Source organism: Ictalurus furcatus, chromosome 10 (genome assembly GCF_023375685.1).
Source record: "Ictalurus furcatus strain D&B chromosome 10, Billie_1.0, whole genome shotgun sequence".
Taxonomy (NCBI): Eukaryota; Metazoa; Chordata; class Actinopteri; order Siluriformes; family Ictaluridae; genus Ictalurus; species Ictalurus furcatus.
Genome location: NC_071264.1, coordinates 13,862,103 through 13,883,478, shown reverse-complemented (window position 1 = coordinate 13,883,478; position 21,376 = coordinate 13,862,103). Strand labels below are relative to the sequence as shown.

Sequence of the window (21,376 nt, the reverse complement as noted above, 5' to 3'; positions counted from 1 at the left end):
TACTTCAGTTAATTTTCACATCAAACATCAGACTGGGGACTAAAATATGATCTCAGTGACTTTGATGATGGCATGATTGTTGGAGCCAGATGGACTTTTCACACACAACCATCTCTAGAGTTTAAATCTCAAATGGTGGCCAAAACAAACAAACACAAACCAGCCAGTATGTGAAAGGCCTGCAGTTGGAAATCCCTTGTTGATGAGAGCGGTCAGAGGAGAATGGGCAGACTGGCAGATGGTTAGCAGAAATCCACACTGAGATCCACACTAGTCAGCCAAGAACAGGAATATGAGGCTACAGTGGCCACAGGTCTTCTATCACTCTTCAACTGCCTAGTTTTGGTCAGCCTGTGATCTATGGTCAGGTCCATAAGTATTTGTACAGTGATGCAATTTTTGTAATCTTGCTTCTGTATACCACCACAGTGGATTTGAAATGAATCAATCAAGATGTGATTGAAGTGTATACTTTCACTTTTAATTCAAGGGATTTAACAGAAATATTGCATTAACTGTTTAGGAATTACAGCCATTTTTTACAGTCCCTCCATTTTCACAGGCTCAAAACTAATTGAACGGTTGACTGATAAGCAGTTTCATGCCCAGGTGTGGCCTGTTTCCTTGTAATTATTTCCCTCATTATAAGTCAGGGAGATAAAAGGTCTGGAGTCGATTCCAAGTATTGAATTGCTTCATTTCAAATCCATTGTGATGGTGTACAAAAGCAAAATTAGGAAAATTGTGTCACTGTCCAAATACGTATGGACCTGACTGTATGTATATGCTTTTCTACACTGTAGCACTTGTTTAAGCTTCCACCAAAACAATATCTGGAAAGCAGTAGTTTAATTGTGATCCATCTTCCACTAACGGACACAGCAGAGGTGGCTGACTTTATTACACAACTGCCCCACTTCTTGTGCCTGTACTGATAGCGCATAGCATTCACATGATCAAAACAAATAAACGATTCTGGTTAAAATAGGCAAATGTTTAGGTGTGATACACGTTGATTCTTAACTGCACATATAAGCTTGTCGTGTTTTCAGTAGGATGCAATAGCAATATTCAGGCCATATCGTGCGGCTACAGTAAAGTTATATTACTCACCACCAGGTGGCGACATTGATTCACGGACGAGTCGCTTGTGCTTGTATGGATTGAGTATGGCTCAGCGCACCGGGCCATCATCTTCTAAACCAAATAAAATAACGCCCATGTTAGAAACGCAGCAGCCACACACTACATGAACATATATAGCAATGACTTTACTTGGATATTATGAGTGTTTTATTTTATTATGGTACAGTTTATTACTATTATTACTTAAAAAATAATTTTTGACATTATGTAGCCTATCATGTAGGCTATTATGGGTAAAAGCAGTTGTTTTCTTATTTTCTTGTTTTAAGAAATAGATATGGTCTATACATTAATATAATTAATAAATCTATTGTTTATGATGATGATGATGATGATAATAATAATAATAATAATAATAATAATAATAATGTTATTATTAGCCAATGCCATGTTACTTCCACTAGTTGCTCTCTCTCTCTCTCTCTCTCTCTCTCTCTCTCTCTCTCTCTCTCTCTCTCTCTCTCTGTTCCACGCTCTCTTTTACTCTAAAATAAATAGGCTATAAAATATATTCAGATGAACATCACAGTTTTTGGTTTGAAGGCGCTCCGGGCTGTGCAGGCAGCGCACGGATGCCACTGTAGCCATAGCAACGCGCCGCACGCGCGGTCTCTCTACCACAGTTGGTGTTGTTGGGAAGAAGTAAATCCGCGCCGCCGCGTCTCCGCCTTCACACTCTGATCTCCACCCAGTGGAAGAGCCATGGACGAAGCGGAGGACGGCGACGAGGACCGCAGACGTGAGGGGGGTCCGAGGCTCGACAGCGGAGGCTATGCCCACCTCGACCCTTCCAGGACCAGGTGTTTAACTCCAGGTGGGGGAGCAGCACCGAGCCAGACCTCTAACAGCAGCGCCGGCGGTCCAAACGAGCTCCGTGCGTCCCGCGATACGGACCGCGCGCCTGTCTCTCTGTGCCAGGGCGACGCGTGCGGCTTCGGCTTTGGATTCAGTTTCACGAGCAACGACGACGACACGAGGACCTCTGCCACTAGTGTTGATGTGGAGCAAGAAGACGGAGGCGAGGAGGAGGAGGACGTCGGCATGAGACACGCCGTGAACGGAGACTGCAGGAGAGGCACGAGCTCACCTTCACTCCATTCCAAACAGGAGAAGCAGACAGGTGGTTCGGTCACACCTGAGGAGAGAAGAGCGGGTAGCGCATGCCCTTCTGTCACCATGGACGGCTCGATTACGCCCGTCGGCACCGGAGCCGCCGAGCCGGAGAAGAAGGACTCCCGGGTGGCGTTTTCCAGCTCGACTCCGGCGCAGCCCGCCGCGCTGTCCAAGACCGAGGACGGACAGCTGACAGCGGAGGACGCAGAGGCCAGGGACAGTCAGACCTACATGCAACGGCAGTTCAGCTCCATGCTGCAGCCCGGAGTGAACAAATTCTCCCTGCGCATGTTCGGCAGCCAGAAGGCGGTGGAGAAAGAGCAGGAGCGGGTCAAATCTGCCGGGAACTGGATCATCCACCCCTACAGTGATTTCAGGTATTTTGAGCGTCCAAATCATGCCTGCATGCATGTATATTTACAAAGAACAATATAGATTAGTTGGTTATGTGCATCTGTTTACTGTAACATAACTTCAAAATACTTTGTAAATAATTGATTGGTATTTGTTGATCATTATTGCAAGTCTTACGCAAACACCTTCTTTGGACATTCACAATACAGGCAAAAACTATGGGCTTATTTACATGAGCTCCCTAATTTCTCCATCTGAGGATTAATAAATTATTATCTTATTTTATCTTATCTTATCTTATCTTATTTTAAACTTTTTAAAATCCAAGCCACATGCATATTTGCAGGCTACTGGATGCAAGTGAGCAAAAGATACGCGCGAGGAAAAAAAAAAAAAACAGTCATGATTGCAAGCAGTAAAAGTTGTGCATGTGTGCTAGAATACATCCCTGCCTTGATTGCGCGTCCTGTTAATAATTCACTGTGTTTCTGATTCTATGTCTTGGCGCATTTCTCATGGCAAAAAAAATCCAGGCGCTTGTGTTACTCATTGCTCCTTTGGATATGTGTCTATGCGAGGTTTGCTTTGGAGGAAGGAGTCAGGTTTAAAGTCAGACGCACTCGTGCTATATTTTTTTCAGTGGCTGTCTGAACTTCGAATGCCTCCATGCTCCCTCTCTGCTCGAGGATATATATATATATATATATATATATATATATATATATATATATATATATATATATATATATATATATATACACACACCAGTAATGGTATATATCCATGTCCTGCAGTGTTCCCGTTTGGGAGTCAGCCTAAATGTAGAAACAGACAATTCTTCCTATAGGATATTGAGATTATATTAATAGAGATGAGAAAATAAGCAGATTCTGACAGGGATGGGCTACTGGTATTCAGTCGCATACTAAATAGTCTCTGAAAATAGTACGCCACCTACGGGGTAACTATGGAAACCTGGGATGATGTTGTATTTTGACATTGTATTTAGTATGCGGTTTGGGACGCAGCCCATGCCCGATTTAGTGCGCGGTCGTTAATTAAAGCGCGATCACGTAAGGGTGCATTTTCAGCACCACGGACAGCGCTATCTCGTCATTGCTCATCAATCTGAAATAAGCTCCTATTTAAAAAGGATGGCCCTGTGTTGGTGTCTCCATCGCTTCACCTTTACTGTGGATGTCCTTGTGACGACCTTGCTCAGGGAGAAGATTTATAGGGACTATATGCACGATGTATACAGTACAGGCTACATAACAATAAAATTGCATGACACACATGCCATATCACACACATTTTCATGTGTAAGACAGCTCACTTGTTTCATGCGGTCATTATGCTACTACATATTTCTATTGTAATATGCATTCACAGAATATTGCAATATAATAATCTTCATTTCAGTGATACCTTAAACAAATGGATTATCCACCATGCAATTCTTATGAGTTTATTTACATTTTCTGAAACCTGAAATTAAATCAACACCCAGATGAAAAGATGCTTAGGTCTGCCCCTTTTCTTTAACCCATTATAGTCTTCTTAAAGCATTCTAGCAACTAAAATTAGTATTAACGCTTGTGAATTATTCAGCAACTCCTGTGAAAATAAACAGAAAGGTAACAAACTGACATGGGTAAGTCTGGAACTGCTGAGAGGTCCTGAGGCTTTAAGGGCATAAAAGCAATTCATAAGGCATACATAGTCTCAAAAGAGTGGAATGTGGTCGGTTGGAAGGAAGGAGAAAGCTTGACAATGTTTTCATTCTGTAAATCCACAAACAGCTCCTTTTAGAGATCAGCCTGCATTATTTTCATCAAAACAGTTCCCACTTGTTGGATCTTGTGAATGCTGTGATTCATAAACCCATTTGATGTGTTTAATATTGGCCAGGATGATCACAGTACCCAATAAAGCAATTAGTGATCAATTGGAGGTCTTATATGAATGTTTTGGCCTCCTCACATATCAGCATTGAAAAGGCAAATATTTTAATAATCAGTAACAATGAATGTAATGTGCAGCTCTAAGGTTGCTCTCTGATTACATGAAAAGAATTGCACAGTTTAACGGTTTGTCCCAGTTTTAATGAGCTATTTAGAAAGTGTATAGCATAGTCCCCTTATGTGCACATCAGACCAGAAATTTAACACGTTAAAGAAAAAGTGATCGCTAATATTTGATTTCAAATCATTTAAATGCAAAGTACGCAATCATTACGTATAGACTGCATGTCTTAATGGTGCTATTAGTGGAAGCAGAGTCTCTCTATATGTACTCTTTACATCCATTCAATTCACATGTTTGTTTTGCATGTGATCTTTTCATGACATGTCATGTATACGGTACACAGGGTTTTGGTAGAATAATTGCCACAGCATGTAATACATGCATGCACTGTATGAGTAATAAGGATTTATTTAATAAGTGATAAGTTCTATGTCATGAGAGTCAGTCTGGTCCTGCCTGGAATGTTGTTATAAATAAACCTGTAATTTGAGTTACTCATTGAGTCATCATTTCAGTGAATCTGCTCAGTGAGCTTCAACTTTTGGCCTCTGTGCCATCTTTCTCAGCGTTTTCACATTTGAATAATTTTGTCATTATTAGTCCTAACACATTTCTTTTTCTATTATTCGGCACATCTGTCGGTCCTGAATGCAAAATCCATCCTTATTCAAAGCACAACCTTCTTTTAACCATGTACTATTTCATTGTATTTTATTTCTCCCCACAGTTTTCAGGTAATTATAAAACAACCTATTTCAGTTCCACATAGGCCTGTGTTTCTCTCTCTGTGCCCTGTAGGTTCTACTGGGACTTCACAATGTTAATGTTTATGGTTGGCAACCTAATCATCATTCCAGTTGGCATCACCTTCTTCAAAGACGAGACCACCACCCCCTGGATTATCTTCAACGTGGTCTCAGACACTTTCTTCCTCATGGACCTGGTGCTTAACTTCCGCACGGGTATTGTCTTTGAGGACAACACGGAGATCATTCTAGACCCTAAAAAGATCAAGCAGAAGTACTTGCGGACTTGGTTTGTAGTAGACTTCATTTCATCTATCCCTGTGGATTATATTTTTCTCATTGTGGAGAAAGGCATCGACTCTGAGGTCTACAAGACAGCGAGGGCACTGCGGATCGTGCGCTTCACCAAAATCCTTAGTCTGTTGCGGCTTCTGAGACTTTCAAGACTTATCCGCTACATCCATCAGTGGGAGGAGGTAAGAGCAATTGTGATGGAACTGGACGCATCTAAAGTAGAAAAAAATAAGATTTTCACATTTCATTTGACAAGAGGGTGGCCCCAGTTCAATCCTGATCTGTCTGTCTGGAAGTTTGAATGTTCTCCACATGTCTCTGTGGGTTCTCCGGTTTCCTCCTACCTCCCAAAAACATGCCATACAGGGTACATTCCTCCTGCCCAGTCTGGAGCCACCATGACCCAAAGTCCCAAATGATGTTTAGTCATTGCTCGAACGTGGAATGTATAGAAGCTATTACAGGAAAACTTTGATGGTAATAATGCATTTAAAAAAACATCTTTGATTTTGTAAAAAAAAAAAAAAAATTGTTGTCGTTTAAAAAAATATATTATTTAGTCCTCCTAGAAATTATGAAAGATAAGGATATCCCCAATGAGGCTAGTAATTATAATAATTCTAGTGGCAATGGTAATAATGGTGTATGCTTTAATGAACTCATCACTAGGCATTCTGTAGTTTCCATATATTTAGATAAAGAACATTAGGCCAAATTAAGTTTACATCTATACTGTCCTCTCTGGCACAGAGAACGTCCTGCTGTTTCTGTCCTTGAGCTGCTAATTTTTAGGCTACTCCACTTAAGTATCCCTCATTCAGTTCATAGTAACATCCATCCAAAGTGACCCCAATAAAGAAAATGGCTGAATGGCCAACTCTTTTGCCCTTCCTTTATCTATGCAATAAATCTAAATATGTCAATCATCCAAGTTCTAACAGCATGAGTGAGAAAGGCATTTATCTCATTCATGAGCCTTCAACTCTTGCCACTGCATAACATTCAGCAAAGTTGCTGTAGTGGAAACATTTGCCTATTGTAACTATATGATTTACATATCAAGAGAAACCACAATGCTAGTTTCAAATGAGCAGGAAAGGTCATCTGCTAATGTCTCTGGGGCCTTTGTGATAGGCTGTCCATGCATGTCGACTTTAGAAGCAGACTTTCACATTTCACAGTAATGTTTAATAAGCTCCAAAACGAGAGGTGCTTTAAGAAAAAAATGTATATGAAATTCACATCTTTGCACAGAAAAGTAGTTAACCCACAAATAGTTGCCTATTTTTGATCCATAGGATTCATAGTCAATAAAAAATGTGCCCATTTCAAATAGATATATTGTGTTTTATATTATTTTGTGTGTGTGATGATGCACATAAACTTGTTGCTGAGATATATATATGTATATATATATATATATATATATATATATATATATATATATATATATATATATATATATATATATAAAAAGTATGATTGGTCAAAGGTTTTTATTTGAAAGCTGTGGACACTGTTATACTGTTGAAAAGTGACACACAAAAACCTCAGCAGAGTGCTGGTTTATAATCTAAACAAAATAAGCAAAAGCATTTTGAAGTCTGAAGCTAGGAATGGTTTCCCTTGTATTTCTTTAGCATACAAAACCCTTAAAAGTTAAAGAAATACAATAAAACTGAACTGCTTTCCCCCATGATGACCATCTCAGCCTTCAACCAGAAACTGCTCAGTTATGATTTGAAGCTCTGTGCGGCTGCAGTAACATAAACTGCCCTGCCACTTCTTCACTGGGTCTTTTCTGTTTCGTTAAAGGCCCTCTGTGGCAAAATCCAACAACACACAACGCTTTAAACAGTCAAATAATAAAAACCGTCCTCATTCATACCTAGACCTTCCTCTCAGGAGAGGATATTTGATCAGTAATGTCATTCAACAGTCTCCGCTTCCACAATATTTGTAGTTTTGGAGGTTCAGGTGAGTAATCAGGCTTTAGGGGTCAATTAACATAGCTTGAAATAATTACTCAAAGATTGAAAACATGATTGCAAAAACATCTCAAAGCACCAGAGCTGGAAAAATCGACTCTGTTGTGCTTGGTACTTTTTCAGCAGCAATTTGTTATCATTAATTTATTCCACTAAATGTTAGACGCTAATTCAGTTATGAAGAGGATCTGTTTGTGCTGACTCAGCTTTGAGTACTCTTCTGATTACAGTTGCAGCCTGGCATGAGCATTAATCACTAATTTAATTATGCTTGGTACCGTGGCTTCTCTCTACTCTGCTACTTTTAATACAAGTTATTTTAATAATATTCCTGGGCTCTCAAGAATGTTGGCACGAGATTGGGCTGTTCGAGATTTACTTTCAATCCAGAGGCACTGGACAGTGATTGTGGTCTGCAGGTGCCATGTTTGACACCGAGCTGTAATAGATGTTCACAGTCAGTGTTTCTATGGCTCATTAGTCCTGAGGATGGTTTGGATGGCTGTTCAGAGGGCCAGAAGGGTTTCCACAGAGTTGTCTGATGAGCCCTTTAGGAAGCTCTGTAGAAATGAGACCACTAAAGTCATGCAATACACAACCCTCATAAAGGCCATTAATGATGGGCCATAAATGTGCTGTACTGTAGGGAAAATACAGAGAATTTGTGTTTATTACACTATCCTTGTGAGAATATAACTATAACTAGAGGCTGCTTGTTAGCTGCAGACATAAAGAGACTCTTACATTTTATCAGTGTTTTAATTTTTGACTTCTTTACTAGTATGAAAGGGAAATGTGTGGATCAATCTTTAAACTTATGCAAGATGTGATCCTGGAGCTCAGAGATAGGAGCCTTCTTCATTTTGTAACACACTGACTACATGTACATGCACATCAAATTCCATTTCAGGTCTATATTTGGGTTGCAGCAATATTCCAAACATCATATTTATATGAATACAGGCATTGAATTATTCCTGTATACATAGTTGTTGTAAGATTAAGACAATCAGAATATTGTCTTAATCTGAATTGGGCAATCAGATTGTGGCATTAATATGACACAATACTAATTAGAATATTGCTAAATTCTGATTAATATTGGAATATTGATGTGCATGTAAACATAGTCATTGTCTCCTAGGCAGAACATACCTTCTTCTGCCTCCTTCAGCTGAACATTAACAATGTATCTATCGAATTAATTTCTCCCTGAGCTCTCCTACTGACATTGCTCACTCTTGGTCCCCATCAGATCTTTCACATGACCTATGACCTGGCGAGTGCTGTCATGAGGATCATTAATCTGATCGCGATGATGCTGCTGCTGTGTCACTGGGACGGCTGCCTGCAGTTTCTGGTGCCCATGCTGCAGGACTTTCCCTCTGACTGCTGGGTTTCCCTCAATAAGATGGTGGTGAGTTTGGCTTCTAAACTGATCTGCATGTGTGCCTGATTTATGTCCTTACAATTTGCTTGGAGGAGTTGATGTTCATGCTGGGTTATTAAGGTAATAAAAAAATGCTGTTCACATGGTAGTTTCTTAATCAGAGTATTGTCTTAATCGGGTTAATATCGGATTATTGTTGTCCATGTAAACGTACTGACTGACAAACTGCACAAATCTACAGTCTGGGCTTGAAAGAAATCAACCACAGCCTCATTTCTTCATACCATTATGTGTATTTTTTATGAGCTTTGGTGGTGCTGTTGCAAATAATCTCATGTGGGTACCAAAAACAAATACTTACTCTGATGTCTTTCTATGTTTGAAAGACAACGAGGCATAGCCACACTAGCTCTTCACCCTATCAATCTCGGAGGGTGAAGACTAACATATGCGTCTTCTGAGACAAATGATTAGGACTGTTGTGGCACTTGGGAGCCCTGAAAAAATTTTTTTTGACAATTTTAGGACCTAGTGCAATACACAGTGCTTTTCACTGTTATCCAGTAGCAACAGATGAAGGTGTTTTAACCAGAAAATTGCTTTTCTTTGGTGACTGTGCTTTCATTATTTGTTTATCATCTCTCACTGTTAAAGATAACGAGCTTCACATTTCAAGAATAGCAACACTTCAGTTTGGACATTGATAGGTCTGAATGAGCAATGAATTACACTACAGTTCTGTTGCTGGTTCATTTTTCACTTTCACTCCAGTTATTGTTGATAGGAAATGCACACACTTCTGCTTGAGTAGCATCACAGCACTCGAGGATGGTTTATGATTCTTCTCCACACCTACGCTTAGATTAGTCACTATCTTCTGATGGATGAAAACTAAGTTGAGACTCAGTCAGAGAAAACTCAGAGTAAAACTTACCTCAAAGCCACTGTCACTCTGTGAGACGCTGACAAGCAGAAGTGTGTGTGTGTGTGTGCGTGCGTGTGTGTGTGTGTTTTCGCTTGTTTCAGTCTTTCCCCTGTGTTTTCTGTTTGTTTTGCTTTTGCACTGATTTTCAGAACAGCTGCTGATGCACACCTGTTGATGTGAGGACACTGGAGGATGCATGTTATATAGTGGTAACTAATTAAAAAAAAACAAACATGTTATTTCCATAATAATAAGGAAAACATGTCTGTCTATCCATCTTTCTGTCACTCAATTTTAAAAACACCCTATTTTGAGAGCTGCTCAGATATGAATATATGTAATAGGATTCTGCTAGTAGCTATATCAGGGGTTGTCACCTGGCATGTGGATGCATTTCAGCAGACTGTACCAAGTACTCGAAAAATACACTAGCAGAACTGATCAATGCATGGAAAAAAGAAACTGGATGCATTCCAGTGATTCCAGTTTTCATGATGGATAGGAACCATCATGGCTTCTTCAGCAGATCCCCTGCTGTCTCTGTTGACCTTCCTGGACTTTTCAAGCTTTTTTTAATCTCTTTGGACTGATTCGTGAAACGACATGGCTTGTTAAAAAAAAAAAAATATATATATATATATATATATATATATATATATATATATATATATATATATATATATATATATATATATATATATATATGTGAAGCAAACTTCTGCATGTTGCATCACAGAGCAGTGTAACACTCTAAGAGGAAAGTGCTATCTACCTTCTTCCACATCAGGTTTTTAAGAACAGCTTACCTACTCCATTCATCCATGAAACGTTTATGGAAAGTAAGCGATAACTTCTAGTTATAATTTATGTTTTAAGTAACGGTCACCAGCTATATGGATTACATGTTTGAACTAGCACGCTAATAGGCATCTAGCACCCTTTGCTGATTCAGTGGTTTTGTTGCCTAGTTTACAGTAACAATAGTTACAATAAACAGTACTGTATATAACAACAGCAATGTTGCAGTAGATACAATAAGGTCATTTATGTAATACAGTATAATCTTCTTGTGCTGTACATATTTTCCTATAATGCCATGAGGGTTGCTGTATTAAACTGTAAAACACGGTACTATAGTGGTTTGATCACAGTATTTTTGATAATTGAACATAGCATCATGAACATGGATATCCCCCATTTGACTGGATTTCTAGCACAAAGGTTCAGATTTCCAAGCACTGTTCCTTGCAAAATGTATTCATAATGAACTCTCCATTGAACTTACTGCTTTCATTCATTTTAGAGTACAGTCATCTTAGTCTTTGGCATCACTTAGCAATCAGTTAGCAATCAGCTTCAGCAGCTCTGTGGAAGAGAATTGCTTTAAACAAATGATGCAGTCTTGAAGGATCTGTCTGATGAGCCTTTCCACCCTTCTTTACTTCACGTGCCTTGTAGCTCTTAGGTTCTTTAATCTACAGGATTGCACATGTTCGTTCACATTAACATACAAAATTGCTATTGACTTAAAATTGACAAGTGGCCCGAGTGGTGTTCTGGCGTAAGATATTAATATCTTTAGATGAGATTCCAGGGAGACATGGGATTCCAAATCTAACACTCAGATCCATGGGATTGCTGTCTGAAAATGTGTTTCAAAGGAAGACATAAGTCTCAAAGAAAATACTTAAATAAGATGTAAAATAATTTACAGTACACATGTACAGTATCTGTCCATGTGTATGCACATGACCTAGACTGAAGTAAAAATTGTTTAGTTTATCATGCTTATTGTGTCTAGGACCATTTTGGTTCAGCCTTGACCTATGACTGATGAAACATATGATAGCTTTTATAAACTTAGCTGGCCAAACGCTTCAGACTCTTGATTATTCTTATTTATCGGAATAATCTGAATTTTGAATAATCCGATCGGCTAGGTACACGTCTAGGTGTACAAACATCTGTGCAATGGTTTCCAATGGGGAAACAAAAATTTTAACACAGTGAGAGTGTCTTTCATAGCAAGATACAGTGACTGGATAGACAAATTCAAGGTATCATATCTTTTTCTGAAACAGTGGTGAGTAAACCTTTGAACGATTGCAATGCCAAACTTCCTGTGAAAGTAAGTGGTTCTTAGCCACGTTTACTGATCGAAAAGTATCACACTCTGTAAAAGTACCCAAGTACTAGAATCTGGCTTGTGAGAGAACATGTACAAAATCATTACTCTCAAGTTAGAAGAGATGATATGTACTAAAGCTACTACTTAAGTTAGATTTGCTGTCCTTGGCAAGGTAAACATAAAACTGGATACAAAATAGCAGAAAAACACAATATTATAATCAAAAAGGATCATTCTTTCCTCTTCACAGGAAAATCCCTAGTGTTGAATTAACACCCAGAGTGTTCATTTGTGTCCAATGGACTTATATAAACACTGTAGGGTGTTAAATCAACACTGGGGATTTTGCTGTGTGGCTTTTTACTCCCTCCACCCACCACTGAGACATGTTACACACTTAAACACAATAATTATCACCTGTACAATATGTACCATCATGAAGACAGAATACAAGTGGTTTTGCTCAATAATTAGTCAACACATAAGTAATTACCTTGTCAAATTTGGCAAGAAGCCTTAATGAGTGACACTACAGCTCAATACAGGAAGAATAAATACAAGTTTGGAGATTTAAACAGATATTCAGTATTTCCAAACTTACAGGTAGATGAGAATGAAAGATGAGAATGTTCGAGGGTAATACTGCACTGAGAAGAATTGTTGTCTAACAGTAATTGCCTTTTCCCATCTAATGAAGGGACCATTAAAATAAATCAGAAAAAAATGGAGGAGTTTGACATTGAACAAATGACAGAGGTCATAGCTATACTAGCAAGCCAATCATATTAGAATTTCATTTAGTCGGACATAAATATTATCCAGATGGTTTGGATGTAATTCCTGCAGGACCTTATTTCCAGCCTAACAGGTCAATGCAGCCATTTCATCCTCTTTGATCCATCTGTACTGTGTGATCTGTGAGCTGGCTTTCTCTAATCCCTACACAGACTCCAGAATAAACCATCGACTGTAGTACCAGGAAGAGCCCTGTGACTCAAATATATTATGCCATATTGTTTGAATGCTCACCACACATAAATGAAATCTAACATGCTCCATGAAAAAAAAAAACAACATACTGTAAAGTATATTAGTAAAGCTTTCGACCACCATACTTTAAACCTTCAATATGCCATAACTCTCTGGAACTGTACTGGAGCGATGAACACCACTCTTACAAAAGATATTCCCTCAGTTGTTTTGATGGTGGTAGAGCCTAATGTGCCATTTCACTTGGGTTGAGATCTGGTGACTGTGAAGGCTATAGCATGTTATTTACATTATTTTCAAACCATTTACTCAGCCCTTCTGCCTTTTGGATGGGGCAGAGTTATCCTGGAAGAGACCACTCCTATCAGGATCGAAATGTTTCATCATAGGATAAAGGTGATCAGTCAGAAGAACTATGTACAGAAGGTGAATACAAATAGTTCGTTATTCCGAATGAACAAATAATGTGCTCAAAACAGATACAAATACAGATGTGAATAGAGGTGCCAGAGGCAGGCCAGAAAGGTTCACAGGGCTTCTGGGTGAAACTAGAGATGTGCATCAGGACTGAGATCCCACAGGACGCACTAAAATTCATGAGTTGGAGGTGTTTATTTTCATGTGGATGTGAGTGAGCAGTCAGATATGAAGCTTGTGGAGCAAAAAAAAAAAGGCCATGTTCATTAACATGAACATACAGCGTTCATTCATTCATCCTTATTAACCACCTGGTTTGGGTCACAGTGGTTTAAATTAGGCTAAATTAGTGTATCTTTACGATACACTTTAAATCCAGGTTTAAACATGGGTTTAAATCCAAATACAGATACAGATATGAATATATGGAGCACTAAACAGATACACATTGTTGCATTGCGTTACACTAATGTAATGTACAGTACCTTTTTCTGACAGAGTATCAGCTAATCTTTTGCTAACTTACACAAACAAATTCCAAAAACAACATTTTCCTCAGCTCCTACATTCACAGTCCAGTAGGCAAGAAACACCACAGAAGAGCAATCATGCATTGCAGCTAATTAGGCCCCTTTATTTATTCAATTACCGTTGCAATGCCTTGCTGAGCTGCCACAACATGAGAGACACGTGGACAGTGCTTGTTTTCCTTCTGTCTTTCAGTTCTATGCAGAAACTTTCAACACTTTTTCCAGACCTTTATGGATGTAAACTAACCTATAACTAATCCTAGCTAACAGCTACATCAGTAATGGTGGGAGATAAACTATCTGTCCAAAAACCAGCTTAACATTTTCACATGCTTTGACTCGTTCAGCACATCCTCCAGTGTCCAGGGTTTCTGCTAGTGCTTCATTTAGCATCAAGCTACATTTATACATTCTGCTGGCTGTTCTAGGAACCATCCTGTTTAAGTCGATTATCATGTTATTGTTCTTCTTATTTCCCTAGAGAAAATGAGTATGAATGCATATTTACTCTTTTTTTTTTGGTAGAAAATGTTGGCCGTAGAAAAAAACATGGGACTCGTGTTACAAAAAAAAAAAAAAGCTGAATGTCTTCAAGGTAAAGGAGTGCTTTCACGTAAGTTAACTAAATGCAGGCATTAGCGTGTCATTGTCCTTTTGTCTCCCTGAGTTTTTTTTTATAGCTGTTTACTGAAGCACCACGTTGTGGGCTGTGGCCTTGTGGCAAACTGATCAATGTCTCCTGCATGGCTTCGTGAAACAGTATCAATCTAATTGATCTGGTCTATGGATGAAGTAAATGGATCTCAACTGTGTGTGCTAGATCAGTTACAGAACGTGAACAAACAAATGAGGCTTCATGTCAGTTAGTTCAGGTTTGTTTGCACATGCCTGGTGGACCTCACAGACACTTCAGTGTCCAGACAGTATTTAGCTTTGGATGTTCTGTTTATTCTTCCATCTCCAGAAAAAAAACACACATATGCTACTGGAAAGATAGCAGCATTTCTTCATAGCCTTGTAAATTGCACCGTACCATAAACATGGTAGGAGTTGAAGGAGATATCAATCTCTACACACACTTTGCGCTCGCTGTTTCTCTCTTTATAATTGGACCTCATAAGCCTGTGTGCCCAGTGGACGCTCTGCATTCTTGACAGTGGACATGTTCCTCCCTAGGAGGAGATTTATCATCCTGACATGGTCAGTCTTGGTTCTTATTCCATTATAAGTGCTTCTGTGAATTTCCCAAAACAAATTAACAAATTAACGAAAGTCTGGATTGTTCAGCATTTTTCAAAGCAGTAAGATGATCATAGCTATTTGCAGGCTGCCCATCAAACAAGAGGATGGAGTGGTAAAGAAACAGTTATTAAACTTTAGTCCCAGAGGGGAAATCTCTGACATATCTGACATGACCTGGCTTGGTGGGCCATCTTGGTGGCATCTGGCTAGAACCTTTTAAGGCTTTTAATGTAAAGAGGCAGGCAGACAAATCCAAATCGTAGGGCAAAATCATGGTCACTAAATAGGCACAGGGTCAGGCAATCGGCAAACAACATAAACTAGGTTTAGACAAGAATCCAGAAATGGGAGGACACAACAGGATCAAAACCATGAAAAGAGGACACAGAACAAAGGCTTGGTATGACACAGAAACATGATACTTCGTACAAAGCAAAGACACACAGGGGTTTACATATACAATGAAATCAAAGGGCATAACACAAAACAGCTGAGACATTAGGAAAGAACCAATAACATAACAGGGGCAGAGACAGGACAGAAACCAAAACAAACACACGTGTCAAAAGTAAACACAACTTGACAACCCGGAAGCACGCGCTGTCATGCTACGGGCTGTTGAGCGCGCTGAGCGCTGGAGGGGAAATCTCAATAGTGTGAGGACAAGATTAAAAAATTTTAAAAATAGATGTTATTCTATAAAAGCTCTATAAGATACAGCTCAAGTTAGTCAACGAACCTGCCAAGCAAATGACTAGAATAGACTTGGTTTGTAACAATTAGTCAGCTTTTCCACCATGGGAAAGTCTTCAGGACAGAAAACTATACTTTCCAGTTTCTCAGGAACATGAATAATGTTTTTTTTTGTTGTTGCATTAATTTAAGAAAAAAAAAGAGGCTGGTGAGAGAACAATGTAACATGACCTAACTTGTCTCACGGACCTTTCACAGCATTAAATATAACAAAAAATATTTAAAAAGCAAAACACAGTGTGCTACAAAGCAGAAACTAGCAATCACCCAAAGAACATGAAGATGGGAGGGAATTTTTTTCTCAAGTCTGAACATCTCATCAACCTCAATTCCCCCACCCATTACTCTGATTATCAGCTTTTTTTTTTTTCCAGTATTCCTCACCCCTCCTCAATATTTCTCCTCATTTAAAGTCAGTTCCATTCTCCCTACAGTGTTCTCATCCCCTTAACCAACCCTAACTAACTAAATGCAAATGGTGAAACTAAATGAAACTAAATGCAAATGGTGAAAATAGGGTAGAACCCATCAGGTCAGTCCTAGAGAAATTACAGACGGATAATGGGGAGCACAACGGATTCAAGAAGCAAGAAGTCTTAAGTAGATAAAAGAGAAAGAGAGCTTGAGAGAGGTTCAGGCCAGGACATAAGTCTGGTTGAAAAGATAAACAGTGCTATGCTTCTTGGCTGCCTTTTAAAGGCTGAAAAAGAGAACATGGATAATGAATCTATCACACCACACTGGAACTACATACAGATAACACACTATAAGATTTCTAGTGACATGGAGCTGTTTTATAGCAATCAAGCTGCTCAGAGATACAGCTTCAGTGATAAATGTCTACTGAAAACTAATAACCACTTGTGCCTTTATTCATTTTTTCTCTGTGCAGAATGACTCATGGAGCGAGCTGTACTCCTTCGCCCTGTTCAAGGCCATGAGCCATATGCTGTGCATCGGCTATGGACGCCAGGCCCCGGAGAGCATGTCTGATATCTGGCTCACCATGCTGAGCATGATTGTGGGAGCCACCTGTTACGCCATGTTCATCGGCCACGCCACTGCGCTCATCCAGTCGCTGGACTCGTCACGCCGCCAGTACCAGGAAAAGGTAGGTAACTGTTTTGCTTGCACAACACACACCTGCATGGGATTGTTTTATGTGCCATCCACTATTTGATCTTGGCAGATCAAAGTCAGCAACTATTGCCTGTTTAGCAAGAACAGGTCTGCTCCGATTGACCATTGATGCAACACAGGTCTCTGGCATCCCTCCCGTCTGATCCACCCGCCGCAGTAATGGCTAGCGCTTTGATTCTCATAGTGGCATCTGGTGGTTTGTTTACTGCAGTGTCCCCGCTTTGCAGCTCATCTCCTCATGTCACCAACCATTTGGCGTTCTATCAGATATCCATGCGGTTTGTTTTGATCCTGCTCTTTTCCAGACCGGGTCTTTTTTTCCTCTTCTCTTTTCCTAAACAGAGAACCAGTGTTTTCGGGATCACAGTGTGACCTAAAAGAGAAACATTTATTAGCACATTGTGCTTCCCAGTGAGTCAATGAAAAGCAGAAGGAGTGTTCTTATATTAATGGACAGTTCTTCAGGCTAGCAATCAATTCATATAACAGAAGGTGACAGTGATGTGGACAGCATACTCAGAAAAAAAAAAAGAAACATCCTCTCACATTCAACCTCTTTTATTTCCAGCAAATTTCTTAATATGTGTAAATATTTGTATTAACATAAGAAGATTCAACAACTGAGACATAAACTGAACAAATTTCAGAGACATTTGATGAACAGAAATGGAATAATGAATCTCTGAACAAAGGGGGGGGGGGGGGGTCAATATCAAAATCAGAATCTGGTGCCACCAGCTGCTTATATATAAACATACGCACACACACATTAGTTTGAGCCATGATTTAATCCATAAAATACTGATGATTAGTACTGCAGTTTGGTCTGACCTTCCAGCCCTGTGTATCTCTGAAGTGGTAACGTTAATATAGTGTTCTTATGGAGAGTGACCAAGGTTGACAGACCAAGTTGCCAGTAAGAAAAATCTGATATAACGTTATGACATGAAAAGTACTCTTCGGGCAGGATACGATTTCTGGACATATGTCTGTTAAGAAATATTCCTGGAAGAATTCTGTATTGTTTATGTACGATTTGCATGGGATAAGTATCTGTGTTTAAATCACAGAGATGGGTATGTCTTCACGATGTACACATGCTCATCACACTAAACATTCCCACACATAAAAAGCTCTTGTTTTGCGGTACTGATGCTCCAAGGCTAACATTAGAAAGCCAGACTGAAGTTTGCAGGTGAACACCAGCTGTTGGAGGAGTGTATTCTGGTCAGATGAAACTAAATTTAATTGTTTGGCCATAATAACCAGACCTGTGTATGGAAGAAAAAAAAGGTGAGGCTTTTAATCTGAAGACCACCATCCCAATTGTGAAGCGTGCATGTTGTGTATGTATGTGGTGTGTGTGTGTGTGTGTGTGTGTGTGTGTTGGGGGGGCATGGTTGCTGGAAAAGGGACTTTACACTTTAGAAAATAGATGGCATCATGAATTATCTAGAAATACTACAGCTGTGCCGGTAATGTGTATAGAGGCTATACCTGTGCTAGAAACTTATTAGGGTGCCTTTGCACAGACAGTAACCTGAGTTTAGAATCAAACTTTGGACCCATGAGGCAGCAATGCTACCATGCTACCCTCTCAAATGCAGTTATTTTTTTATTGTTAGATTGGGTTTTATCTGCATCATCCAATCTTCTATAACCATAGTATTATGAGAGTAAGTTTCCCTGAAATCCCACTCGACAGTCTTTTTGATAACATCTGAAATAACAGTGTGACATACCACAGCAAAGGGACCATCACAAGTGCTCATCAGATCTCCCTAGGCGGCAGACATTCTTCTTTATTAATCATTATTCTGCAGCACTACTGAGCAGCACACAGCCAGAGAGCTGTCTAACGCGGGGATGGTTATGGCAACAGAGCCATGGAACACACTTAAGGGCCTGACAAAAGCCATTCTTTGAACAAGATAACGTATATAGGAGGAAACTAACAGCATTATTTCCATGACACAGAACAAACAGACATTGCCGATTACTGTGTTAGGCATAAATGGAGCTGATAAATGTTGGTGGTGCTGGAACTAGTTTCAGATTTGATGGTTATGAAAGCTCTGTTATAGACTAGGATCCGCAATAATCATGCACTTGGATATCAATAAAGCACAGTAGGAAATAAGTAAGCTATGATAGATATGTCCTGAAGCAATGAATAAAATCCTGGGACTACGGTGGTGCAAAACACATTAACAAACCAAAAACGCAACAGCAAATCAGAATCCCGAAACACATCAACATGAACTCAAAACAGAAAGACATTGCATGATTGTTGCTGACAGTACAATGTGGGGTGATCATTTGGTATTGGCTGATGCTAGTTTTTGGGTGTTGGCTTGGTGTGCCACAGTACTAACAAACAAGTTCCTATGTACCCCTTGTTCTCTAAGTCATGGTGCATGTCAAAGCTGGGAGTGTGTGAATGTCAGTATGTTCTAGACACTTTCACACACTTACACATATGCACATCTTCATATACACTCACACACAAACATATATAAATAGCTATGGCCTATCTATAACCTTAAGTGGCCTGAAGGTGTTAGTTTCCACTTCACAACAATGTGAGTGTGTGTGTGTGTGTGTGTGTGTGTGTGTGTGTGTGTGTGTGTGTGTTGGATTATGAGAGATCCTTTGTGGTCCCTGTTTTCATACTTCTGGTCAGAATGTCCCTCGTTGCCCAATCAGTCCTCCGCTGTTTTTTACGGAGTGTTTCCCTGGTTCCCAGTACAGGGGTAGAACACTAAATGTTATGTAACAGTATTACTCTCTCCTCAGACTGCTGCTTCACAGTGTTCTGCTCATAATGTGCACAGTAAATGTCTAGAAGCTAATTCAGACTGCCTTGGATCTATATATTTTCAGCTTTAATTCACTATATCATAAATAAATTGGGTCAAAAGTTTACATTCACCAAGTTGACTGTCTGTATAAACAGTCTGGAAGATTGATAGAAATTGACGTAATGAGTTTTAGAAGCTTCTGAATTGGACAGTTGTCATAATTAGGAGTTAATGAGAGCACATCTGTGGCTATTAAAGAGCCTATAGTGAGACAGGGACTTTCTCCTGTTGATAACATGGGAAAACCCAGCAACTCAGCCAAAAGTTCCAGCAGTCTTTTACGATTATTACTTGTCGCACTGTACAAGATGAAAATAAAATCTTGGCAGAATTCTGTAACAAACTGTGGGCTAACGTGTTCTTCATGCCTGATTATACGATGAAGACCGTAGACCTATGATTAAAGAAAATGACTACGGTCTGCCGTACTGGGTGCGCAGCGATGCAACACAAGTTTGTAGCTCAACTAAAAAGCATGAAATAGTTTCATGTTGTCATATTAGTAAATAGACAACTCACTGAACAGAGCATTTGTGTGCTACATACCTGAAATCTGTAAATCCTCTATGTCTTTCCACGCTACATCCACTTTTGTCTATCATGATAGAATTGTGATGCGAAAGTATAGAGACATTCTCGCTTCTGCCAAAATTCAGCAAACTCTTCTTCTTTTAAATCCTGTATGTTTTGTTTACATTTTGTCATTGCCACTACTGTATTTGTATTTGTAGGCATCCTGTGAGTTTAATCCTATGCCGTCCTCCTATTGGTGACTTTTAGAAGAGTATTGTAGCAGCAGTAATATTCTTTAGACTTTAATCTGAGATTTTAATTTTCGGACACTGCCAGAACTTTGTCATCATCTGTCTTTGGTCGTAGTGGCCCATCGGTGAGCACATCACATTATGCATTGTAAGAGCAGCCGGAAAAGATGTTTTGCAAGAAAGAAGCCAATACTCCAAGACTGGCATAAAAAAGCCAGACTGAAGTTTGCAGGTGATCACCTGCCTTTTGGAGAAGTGTTCTCTGGTCAGATGAAACAACGTTTCACTGTTTGGCCATGATAATCAGACCTGTAATGTAATGGAGGAACCATTACCATAACCTGTATGGAGGAAAAAGAGTGATGCTTTTAATCCAAAGAGCACCATCCCAATTGTGAAGCATGGTGGTGGCAGCATCATGTTGTAGGGGGTGTTTTGCTCGAAAAGGGACGTTGCACTTCAGAAAATAGATGGCATCATGAGGAAGGTGGATTATGTAGAAATACTGAACCAAAACCTCAAGACATGATCCAGAAATTTAAAACTCGGTTGCGACTGGGTCTTCCA

The 21,376-nt window shown here is 39.5% G+C and overlaps 1 protein-coding gene across 1 annotated transcript in view; it reads left to right on the top strand.

Moving 5' to 3' along the window:
• Positions 1-969: 969 nt before the first annotated feature.
• hcn2b (hyperpolarization activated cyclic nucleotide-gated potassium channel 2b) overlaps positions 970-21,376 on the top strand; it is a 36,658-nt gene continuing 16,251 nt past the window's right edge. Inside the window, exons 1-4 of the mRNA XM_053634249.1 lie at positions 970-2,636; positions 5,440-5,863; positions 8,925-9,086; positions 16,937-17,155. Coding sequence (XP_053490224.1) covers positions 1,849-2,636; positions 5,440-5,863; positions 8,925-9,086; positions 16,937-17,155 — 1,593 coding nt within the window. The 5' untranslated portion in view covers positions 970-1,848. The remainder of the gene's footprint in view (positions 2,637-5,439; positions 5,864-8,924; positions 9,087-16,936; positions 17,156-21,376) is intronic.